The sequence below is a fragment of the Pongo abelii genome, chromosome 9 (assembly GCF_028885655.2).
Source record: "Pongo abelii isolate AG06213 chromosome 9, NHGRI_mPonAbe1-v2.0_pri, whole genome shotgun sequence".
Classification (NCBI taxonomy): Eukaryota; Metazoa; Chordata; class Mammalia; order Primates; family Hominidae; genus Pongo; species Pongo abelii.
This window is the reverse complement of record NC_071994.2, coordinates 104,605,732-104,617,615: the sequence shown is the minus strand read 5'-3', so window position 1 is coordinate 104,617,615 and position 11,884 is coordinate 104,605,732. Positions and strand designations below refer to the sequence as shown.

The 11,884-nt window shown below is 39.5% G+C and overlaps 1 protein-coding gene across 1 annotated transcript in view; it reads left to right on the top strand.

The window, feature by feature from the left end:
- The first annotated feature begins 499 nt into the window (after positions 1–499).
- Positions 500–11,884, top strand: part of TRPC6 (transient receptor potential cation channel subfamily C member 6) — a 134,581-nt gene continuing 123,196 nt past the window's right edge. The window contains exon 1 of the mRNA XM_024255857.3: positions 500–1,180. Within this exon, the coding sequence (XP_024111625.1) occupies positions 1,011–1,180 (170 nt within the window). The 5' untranslated portion in view covers positions 500–1,010. The remainder of the gene's footprint in view (positions 1,181–11,884) is intronic.

Sequence of the window (11,884 nt, the reverse complement as noted above, 5' to 3'; positions counted from 1 at the left end):
TTTTTACTTCTCACACGTATGCATATTAATCAGAATTTAAAACTAAGTCTTAAAAATAAAAGAAGCTTGGAAACGTGGGAAACATCTGGCAGAGAAAACATTCTTGCATTCGCAGTGATGGAAGGAAAATTTTTTCTCTGAAGTAAGCAGGTTGTCGGCCTCTTTATCGGTATCATTGGAAAATGCTTGCCTATTTTTGTTGGTTTTCTCAGGAACTGGGAACATCTGGCGTTGGGAACATAGAACGTTGTTCATTTTTAAAGCAGAGTCATAATAATTTTATGAGTTGAGAGTAAGAGAGAAAATGCCCAAAGAAAATGAAGGCAGTCTGGAGAAAGAAGAGTCTCGTGTCCCTTTTAAGGAACAGGTTTCCTTAGCTCTTCGAGAGTGGTTCTTAAAGGAAGCTTCCTAGAAAGTCCGCAGTTGGTATCCTTACTAAATAAGCCAACTAAATAGTAGAGGGGAAAAAAAGAGTGCGTGCCTGGCTCCTCCTAGTTCAGGCTCATACCGCCTCCTGAAAGTTGTGGCTACAGGACAGGCTTTGGCTGCTTTCTAGAACGTCGCTCGGATCCCTTTAAAAGTGGGGATCTTGACGGAGAATGCCGGGGGATGAAGGCGGGAGCTGAGGGCTGGAGAGAGTCTCTGTTGACATAGTAACTCTTCAGCGCTGTCTCCCTTGCTCTCCGCTTTTACGCTTCGCTAACACCAGCGGCCCCGCCTGTGCCCTCTCTGCCCGGGAGCCCCGGACGCATCCTCGCGGGGTCTCCTCGGCCTGACCTGCTCAGGTCAAGGTCCTCTTTGCACCCCCTTAAGTGGTGACTTCTCCCCGGGCCAGGGGGCGAGCCACTTGCGGCGGGCGTCTGCACCCCCGCCTCATCGCCGTCCCCTGGGAAACGGTCTGCCCAGGACCAGTTCGGCCGCTGACGCGTGCCCTCCGCACCGGGTCCCCGCTGGAACTGCCCACTCGGCTCCCCCGGGAGCGGGGCCCAGGCCAGTCGGGCGTTCCCGCCATGAGCCAGAGCCCGGCGTTCGGGCCCCGGAGGGGCAGTTCTCCCCGGGGCGCTGTCGGAGCCGGTGCGCGGCGCAACGAGAGCCAGGACTATCTGCTCATGGACTCGGAGCTGGGAGAAGACGGCTGCCCGCAAGCCCCGCTGCCTTGCTACGGCTACTACCCCTGCTTGTGAGTGCCGGCGACGCGGGGCGGATCGGGCGCGGGCTGCGCGGAGGGAGGTTGTGCGCTCGCAGGAGTGGCCGAGTCCGGTCCGTGCGCGTTCTGAACCCGCGTGTGTACCTCTTAGGACGGTGCTGGGAGGTCCGCGAGAGCCGGGGCTGGGACCTGAGTGAGTGGAGGGGCGCGCGGGGAGTGGGGGAGGCGGGGGTATCTAGGTTTGCTCCTCGTAGGTACGCATGGATATGTTTGCCCACGAGAGTGAGACCGCATAGTACCAACACCATTGCAGATGGGTGGTCGATTTCTCTAGACCCCTTCATCCTATGCTCTCCAACAGACAGGATCGCTACGTAACAGGCGTGATCTGAACAGGGGGCTGATTCAGATGTGCGCCCGGGTGACTCTTAGCCTATGTGGGAGAGATGACTAGAACTCCAAGGGTTGGAGCCGCCTGGGTGCTGGGTGCGCCCGGCGGTCTCCACGCTTGGCTTAGCGTTTCGGGCTGAGCGCTCAGGTCCTTGGACCGTGGGACAGCCAAAGTTAGACCAGGACCTCTCCCCGGTCCTGGGGCCTTGGAGTGAAGACAGAAATAGTGAAGACAGAAATAGAACCAATAGGCCTCTCCACCGGCGGCGCGAAGCTTTTACCAGGGGCGTCTGGGGAGACGAGCCTGTTAGGGGCTGGGAGACTCACGGGCTATAGAAGTGAGGGCGTCGGGGTCGTTTGTATTGGGCTGTGGGTAACTACAAGCTTTTGTTTATGAATCTAGGGTATTTTTTTTTTTAGCTGGGTGGGTGGCGGGAGGGGAGGTAGGGAGTAAGCAGAGTGGACTCCAGAAGAAAACACTCCGCTTCCCCGACACCACTGTGACCACATGTGCAGCGGGCAGATAACATTTTTGTCCCATTGCCCCTTTGGGTGATTGGGTAGTCAAGTTTCCTGACTTGTCACATCCACCCGCAAGCGGTTTCCCGAGGTTCTCAGCTCTATAAACAGCTTTAGTTGGAGGGAGGATTCCACCCCATAGGCTCCTGGCAGACCTTCCTGATAGATGGGTGCTGTGTCAGGGCTGCCCAGCCTCAAGGCCTGCTGCGGTGCCCTTTCGAAGTAAGAGGTGAGCCCCAGTAAAGGGAGCATCTAACTTTTCTCAAAGATAAAGGAAAATAGTTAGAACTGGTTTCATTCATCTGTGTGCTGTGCAAGTTAAGAGCATTTACAATTATGTATATATTTTTCTTTTTAAAAGTTCAAGACATAATTCCCATACCATGTAATTCCCCCATTTAAGTTGTACAATGTACTATTGTTTAATATATCCATAAAGTTGTACAGCCACCACTAATATCTAATTCCAGGACAATTTCATCATCCCTCAAAGAAATCTTACACTTGATGTGTTAAATTAGAAGATATTTTTATGTCTCGTAGTACAGACTTTTCTAACTTTAATGGCTAGCATACAAATCATCTGGAAACCTTGTTAGAGTGCAGATTTAGAGAAGGCAGGTCTTAGGTATAGCCCAAGATTCTGCATTTCTGACATCCCTCAGATGATGACAAGGTTGCTAGTCTGTGGACCACCCTCTGAATAGCAAGGTGATATATGACAAGAAAAAACAAGAATAGAAAGAAAAATAAATAAATCTTGGATATTCTGAAATGCTGCTATTTTAAAATTTACTTTGAAGGTGTAAGTTTAAGACATAGATGGAATTTTTATTGGCTTAAACTTGAGATCTCCGATGTCTGAGGGTTATAGGTTTGGCAACATTACCTCCTGGCTAAACTAGGTGACTAAAAATTTATACGGCTTTTTAAAAATTAGACTGTTTCATGAACAAAACCTTTTTTCATTCTATAATCCCTATAATCACTTGTTGCTGTGTCTGTCAAAAAATGATTTGATTAAAACCTTGTGGTTATATATCAGTAGTGAGAGAGACTAAATAAAGTAATAATTCCAAGTTGTCCTGAAAACTCTTCCCAGTGCTTTCTTCAAATGTGGTTACTGCCTAATTTGTCTAATTATTGTTATTACATTTTTTAGCTACAGGTTCTCACTGTGTTACCCGGCTGTCCTCAACATGCAGTATTTAGTGAATATGTATTTTTCTCCCTTAGTTCAAGAATCCTGGACTATTCTTAATAAATAGAACTGAGCAGCAGAGTGATGAACAGAAATATTTTAATGTGCTTCAATTCATAACATCCACCCTCTGCGTGATGTCAGAGGTACTATAATACATGTAAAAGTGAGCCATGCTCTAGAATTTGAGTTTGGTTTTATATGAATCTATTATTTCCAAAAGGTTCTATAGTTACATTTCATCCACTGTTTTCTCTGAGAAGATTTTAAGTTTTTCCAGTTGAATAATCAACTAACGGAAAAATTTTAACCAAGAAACAAAAGTACTTCACACCTATGATGTATGAGAAAGAGCTAAACAAAATTACTCCCTCTGGTAGAGTAGAAATCAACTCTTCCATATGCTTTTGACTTGTGATTTATACAGTTTCATTTTTTGTTCGGAGTGGGAGGTGTATCATTTCTGAAAGTGGCAATCACTAGTACATTTTAGATATGAACATTGCCATTTCTCAAATCATTGAGATTTTCCCTTATAAGATCCCAAGTCTTTGTAAGTTGTCATTTCTGTGGAATAAATTCTATGACTCTTGCCAAAAATTTCTGTTTCATAGTTTTCTTATTTAGAAAATTTTTTTACATATATTTATGGGGCTTTTACTACTGAAAATTATGGTAAATTATTTGTGAGCAATTATGTGCAATAAGGCCTTAATAGTTAAAGTAGTAATAAATTGAAACGGTGTTTAGAAGAAAATGACTCAGATTTTCTCTTTATTCAACTTTCAATAGCAAGTCAATTAATATTCTCTATTGTGATCAATTTGTAATGGTGATTAGCAAGAAAGGCCCATGTCCTGCCAAGGTCCCCCGAAGCATTTCAGATTTCCTTTATTTAGAACTTTAAAGATATGTTTACAGTTCATCACTGCTGAACTTGGGGAAGAATCCCAGACATTTAAAAAAGTTAAGCATTTCTAAAATCTCAGGATCTGAAAACGGAGTCCAACTAAACTTTCTGCTTGTGAGGGAATAATTGATTGATTATGAATAATGAAACAGTAAACTAAAGCACGGGCAATGCAGCTGACTGAGACAATCTGAAAAATTTATGGTTACAGACACCTAGCAGTACTGGATAAAAGATTTTAAATGATTTTAAAACATCTCCCAATTTTGTGAAAAATAAAAGGGTAATCTACCATGTGCTAAGAACAAAGACATTAGAAGCGAATATAGATTGTGAAGTGATGATGTGGGTGCCCTGTGAGTTATGTGTCCCAGTGACCAAGAAGCCTGGAATCTAATGTCCATATGAGACAGAAAGAAGGTAAACTCTTGGTGCCAGATGAGGCAGAGAGCTGGAACTGAGATACCCCTGTGCCCTGCATAAAGCCATTAAGTAAAAATGTAGGCTAGAAATATATGCCCACCAGCATAGAGTGAGAACAGGAAACTCTAATAGTAAGAAGAAAAGAACACTCCCCCTTGAGAATATCGTTTCTGGGGTTTTTGTTTTTATACCCTACCTAACTAGCCTAGAAATTTTCAACATGGAAAATACTCCTGAGGCTCCTATAGGAGTAAAACACAAAATCATTATGAAAGACTAGTATCAAGCATCTAGATTGCCTAGACTTTTCAAGAAGAAAGCAAGTCCTGCTAAAGATACGCTTGCTATAATGAATAACAAAACACACAAGGAAACAATCGACCAAGAGTGAGAGTCAGTGGACCATGGACTCCATCGACCATGAATGAGTCGATATAAGACATGCAGTAGTGAGTGGATTTTTTAAAAAGTTGAGATAATACAACAACATGAAAAAGAATATTTAGAAGTACATATAAATGTTGACAATATAAAAGAATAAATCAAACCTTAAGAAAAAAATGACATTTTTAAAGAAAAGGACAAATAGAACATCTATAAGTAAAAGATACAATTCTTAAAAAAATTTAATGGAAGGGTTAAATCCAGATTAGAGCATAATTGATGATAATACCCAAAATGCAGAGACATAAAAAATATTTTATATGAACATTGTTAAGAGTAATGGAGCTAGAAGGTAAGAGTTCCAGGAAAAGAAAACATATAGAAGTGGGAGAGGCAACACTTGAATAGATAATGGGTAAGGATTTTCCAGAAATAATGAATTTTCATGTTTATGAAGTATACCAATATTATTGTAAAACAGCAAAATAAACCCATTTAAACATATCATTTAAATTGCAGAACACCAAAGACAAGAGGAAATACTAAAAATTAATGAAAACATAGAGATTTGAATGAGAGAGTTTTAAAATTCAAAGTATTTACAGTGGAAATGCACTCATAATATACTTTGATATTACCTTGGTTAAAGAATGTATAGCTTGTAAGAACTATGGCTTTTCCATTATGTAAAAGGTTTACTCTCTTGTTATTAATGGAGTCAGTGCTCCACTGCTGATAAGGTCTCTGATGGATACGTACTAAATATTTTTAAAAGGTGACTTATTGCCTCACAGTCTTAGAGGAAACTCAGAGTGATTCTTAATTCTATCCTCTATTTCATATGAAAAAACAAAAAGTGACTTTTAAAAAATGGGTCACAGATCCTTTAAAATTTTTATTGACTTCAAGAGGGTTTTGGATGACCTGAACCCCATTTATGAACCCAAGATCCAGAGTTTGAATTCCCAGTTTAAGAAAGGTAATGTAATGTTAGAGACCACAAGTAAAATCCCCCACATATTGCTTTCTTTTCTCCAGGCAAAAAAAAGTTAGTATTGAACATGTTGATAATAAGGGAATGAAAAATTCAGACTGTAGGCTAGAGAACCTTTCCTGATATTACTTGCCAATAGGGTAACTAGTCTCTTAAAGAAGTTTAAGATTGAAGAACATGGACTCAGGCCTATGCATCATATTAAATTATCATATCCTTGTTATCTCTCCCTCTTTCTTGGCAACCATGTTCATTGAAACATCTGTTACATATTTTTACATTTATTTGTTCACACGTCCTTTTCCTCTGACTGGAATGTAAGCCACAAGAAGTGGGTCTGTCCTTCATCCCCCTATCTTAACACAGTGCCTAGCAGAGAGAAGGTACCATTTCATCTATTCCTCAACAAAGAGATTTCCTCCTCGATATTTATTCAATTAAGAAATAAAATGATGCCAGCTACTTTGATAAAATAGCATCTGGATCAGCTAAGTTGGGCAGAAGAGTGAATGTCCATATCAAAAGAGATACCTATATCTTATATTCCAGCTGCCTGTCACAAAGACTCATCTTTCAGGGAATCTTTCACTAATCACTACTGCCACCAGCATACTACTCTTCTTTTAGCTCTCTAGCCTGAGGCTCTTCCCTTAAAGTTCCCTCTGCACACCTGAGGTGAAGCTATATCTTTACCAAAGAGAATTAATAAAAAGGGAAAAACTGGCTGGCTATAACTGCTCTTCCAGCTCATTTATGGAGTCTCCTAGGGACTGACCCTTGCCTGGCCCCAGGCGTCATGTATCTGTCAGTGAGCGTTTTGCTTTCCCTCTGCAGACCATGCTCAATCAATCTAGTCCTTAGTCCTAGCCCAGACTGAAGAATGACTGCCTCCCCACCTCCCGCCACAACCTTTTTCTTTGGTGTAATATCTATTTTCTAAACTTTATTTCTTTTTAAAATTCTCCTTCTTTCCTAGATGATTGACATTAGATATGTCTACTCCTTTAAGCAAAGATACCACCACTGACCCACAGAAGTGTGGCTTTACTCTCTGACCCCAAAGGGGCAGTCACATCAGAACACGACAGCCCAGCAGCAGTATACGGTATTTCCAAATAAAATTAAAGGACTGATTTTCTTACAAGACATATTTATTAAATGATAAATGAAATCAATAAAAGAGAACATGTGCGACACCATGATTTCTTATACATATGTAGTGGTTTAGAATGCAGAAAGAATCCTATAATCTATTATACCCTTTGAAATAGCATCTATAACCATAAAGCCAAGACCTAGACTTTGGTGAAAGATTTGCAGTGTGGAAGCTTGCTCTTCCAGGGGAAAAGCACGTGTAAAAACCACCTTCGAATCTGGCTCCCCTTCTATTAGGAGTAATCATCTCCCCCAACCACTTGGATTAATGGTGGGTCTCATAGCTGATGACTTTGAAGCTCTGTGTTCTGCATGGAAATGACCTGTTTTGTGTTGAAACCTCCCCTGGCTTGAAGTAATCAACTCCACTGGTAACATATTATTATCGTGAAACGTTTTTAGGGTGCCAGCATTGTAGATTGTGGAATGATTGCCAGATGTGCTTAAAAGTCCACATTTATTCTGTAACAAAATGTTTGCCTCCAGGAAGACATTGCATAATTTTTTTTCTCTAGACAGTTATGCTCCTTGAGTTGTAAGAAGTAACTTCATAAGGCAATTCATCTTAAAGAGGGTAAAAGTCATAAAAGGAAAACATTTTCTTGAGTCCATTCTTATTTTTCTCCCTCTTTCATAAAAAATGCCAAATATAATTGGTTCCAGTTGGATAAAATTACCATGCATGATTGCTCTTTGTTTAGGAATCTTCTGATGGCTTTCAATACATGCAGAAGTGTTCATCCATATGCCAAATTTCAATTAAACTTTGGCATCTAAAATTTGGTATGCTGCTCAAGAGACTTTAAGCCATTGGAACTGACTGAATCACAGTTCTTATAGAATCTCTGTTTAGAGCAGAATACAGAAATGAGTGTTACACATACTCAAACAACCTATATGATTGCAGCATAACTGTTCTCCACCTAATTCAGCTCTCAGCCATGACAAAGAGGAGAAATGATGTTAACTAGAATTATATACAGTTTAATGTAAGTTGCTGTTTCTGCGGAGGACTAATCCAAAATATTTATATATATTTGGGGCAACTAACATTTTTTGAATACCTATTCTGTAGCAGGTTTTTTTCTAGTTGTCATACAAATGTAATTTGATCTTCAGAGCATCTACTCAGCTATTTTTAGCATTCGTTTTATAAAGAACAATGCTGAAATTTAGAAATGTTAAACAATGTGCAGAAAGTTACACAGCCAGTAGGTTGTTTTCAAGTGGGCAAAACCCAATATATTTGGGGCTGGAACACGTGGACTGTGGGGCTGGCAGATTCTCTCAGTATCCCATATCTCAGTCCTCTATTCTCTCAGTATTCAGCCACGCACAGCTGGATACAGGTGGATTATGCTCTTCAAAAGCGTACTCACCCCCATTCCTTCTCTTCTCCCTTTTCATAGGAATTTGGAGAGCCACACGTTGGCTCTGATCTACTGAACCAACATTCCTTGTGCTGTGCTCATTATATCTAAGTTATATCCTGGGTGCAGGCAGAAGACTGGAAGAAAAGGGCATAAATAGCAGTAATAAGTATGTTTAACCCCAACTTTCTCTTTCTGTTGAAATTTTAGCCATCTTTGAAGGTCAAGCTTTATATCTCACTTCTTTCATTAATTCATTAATCTATTTATTCATTCATCTCTATTGATTTTATATGATTATGTCCAGCAAGAATAGAAATATAGCTAGATTTATTAGCGACTTCTGTGTGCTAGGCCCTTCTCCAAGTGCTTTGTAGGTATGAACACATTTAATCCTTATCACAAACCTATGAGATATGCATTTTTATAATACTCACTTTACTGATAAGAAGAAAGAATCACAGTAAAAGGGTAGGTGACTTGCCAAATGCTACACAGCTAGCCGTTGGCACAAATGGGAAGAAAGAAAGAGAAGAGCAAAGGATTTTGTTTTATCTCTTATTTCAATAAAGAGTGAAACTAGGTTTTGAAAAATTGCCAATCTTTGTCACCAAGGGAAGACTATGAATGTTAACAAAGTTGTGTGTTGATTGCTAATGTTACCAAAGATCCACAAACTGATCATGACTAAAGATTGCAAAAGGCAAGGCTTTCTTTTACTTTTCATTGCCATCGTGTGGATAAAACTGCTTCTATGCTGTAATGCAGGTTGTTTTAGAGACATTGACTCACATGACAGTGTGAAACTGGGGATTTAACCACAAGATTTGCATAATTTTTAAAGCATTTACATGGTATTCATCTAAAAATATAAGTTGCCAGGAATCAATTACAGTGTGGATAGTCATGTTAAGATTGACTGCCTATTCAAAGCAGAGTTCATGTTTCAATTGCACCAGCTTTGGTTTGTGATACAAAAAGCATTTTGTCCTGACTTGTAGTAGCACAAAACCTCCACAAAAAAAAGAAAAAACAAAAAAAACTAGGAAGAGTTCTCTTCATGGGAATCGCTAATAAAACTATCTTGATAGTTAGGAGTCAAAATAAGAATTAGAAATGGCAATTTCTAAAGGTAACTGAAAAATTCTTTTACGGAGTTAAACTGTTATAGATAAAAATCATTTTTGTTATTACTGAGTTAGCTTTCTTGAAACAGAATTTTGTACAGAGTAGATTGAAGGGTGGCAGAAGCAGCTATAAAAAGCTGATCCTGGGCAGTAAGAAAATCCCCACACTTACCTAGGGGAAGGATTTCTGCAGGAACCCTTTTCTTGGAGGGGCATTCAGGGCCAGACACGGTATTCCATCTGGAAAGATTCTTAATTTATTTCAACAAACATTTGTTTAAGTTCCTTTGGTACATTAGGCACCATTTTAGGGTAACCAATGGATACCATATAGCATGAAGTCTAAGCTTCTATCAATTGTAACCTGCTTTGACATTTTATGTATCTTTAAGAAATAAGCAAAAAGAAGTGTTATCAGTTAAATTATATCTTAGATTTTTATTTTATACCTCTTAAAACAGTTCTTTATACTCAATTAGATATAGATTTGGATCATATATAACTCTTATGCACATAATTAAAAAATAAACAAATTTGTTATGGTATTCCTAAGTTCTTTCACATTTAGGTATGGAGTCTTCAGAATCGCTTTTCAACTCAGAAGCTTCAGTGCCCATATTTTTTCCACAGGATTCTGCTCTGTGCTAAAAGGACATTGGTGATGAAGGATTCCTTTAAAACAATCTGAAGAATCCATAATAGACCAAAAGCTTTTGGTGCTAGACAATTAAACTGACTTTGCAATTACATATAAGTAGCCTGTTTTGACTAACAGTTCCAGAATGTTGCTAAACAAATCTGATTCAACACTGTTCCTTACGTACTCTCCACCCTCTCAACACACACACACACACACACACACACACACACACACACACACACGTATTTGTTTCTTAGGCTTGAAAGGAGCTTCACTACTGTTCCCAGGATTTTTTTCAAGCCATGCCATTCATTCTGAAACTCTGGATGCCATTGTTTTTAATGTTGGCACATGCACTGATGATGAAAACTCTGTCACGGTAATGACTGACACTTGACTGACAGAGATTGCAAGAAGGTTTAGATTATAAGACATGTTGTATGTAGAGAAGTTAAAATGGGAGAAATATGTGTCTTAGAATCAATGAAATATGATGTTCAGTGGGCTAGAGTTACTGTAAATGAGAAGGAAGATGAAACATGAAAGATTACAAGGCAAGCAATATTGTTTATGATCTGTCCAAAAGCTAAGAAGTTGGGATTTTATTCTCTAGCTGACTTGAAAACACAGATAAGAGTATGCCAGGCCCTTGCTTTATTTACATTAGCTTATTTGATCCTCACAACAAACCTGTGTGGTTGGTAATATTATTTCTACTTGTAAATGCAGAAAAAGAAGTTCAGAAAGGTAAAATAATTTTCCAAACAATTAATGGTTCTTAAGTGTCTCAGCCAGGATTTGGGTTCATATTTGACTGTTTTGTTTATTTGCTTGTTTGCTTTTACCTTTACTGTTCTATGCTTCCTCTCAAGTAGAATACCAGTTCGATGAGGAAAGGATGTACTCTGTAAAAAATGACTAGCATCTGGTAGGGACTCAAGAAATATTTGTGAAATGAATAAATCAATGCCTGCCTTATACAAAATGATTTCAGTGTATTGGCCTTATCTCTACAATTCTTTCCTCTATGGACATCATACGGTATCACTAGATTTTGCCTTTAGGGTATCAAGTTTTCATCTTAGCATTTTTAGAAATACATTATTGGAGTTTTATATTCTTGGAGCTTAGGTCATTTGATGAGTTTTTTTTTTTTTAATTATACTTTAACTTCTGGGGTACATGTGCAGAATGTGCAGGTTTGTTACATAGGTATACGCATGCCATGGTGGTTTGCTGTAGCCATCAACCCGGCATCTACATTAGGTATTTCTCCTAATGCTATCCCTCCCATAGCCCCTCACCCCGTGAAAGGCCCCAGTGTGTGAAGTTCCCCTGCCTGTGTCCATGTGTTCTCCTTATTAGTCTCCCACTTATGAGTGAGAACATGCGGTGTTTGGTTTTCTTTTTTTTTTTTTTCTTTTTTTAAAAATTATTATTATTATACTTTAGGTTTTATGGTACACGTGCGCAATGTGCAGGTAAGTTACATATGTATACATGTGCCATGCTGGTGCGCTGCACCCACTAACTTGTCATCTAGCATTAGGTATATCTCCCAATGCTATCCCTCCCCCCTCCCCCTACCCCACAACAGTCCCCGAAGTGTGATGTTCCCCTTCCT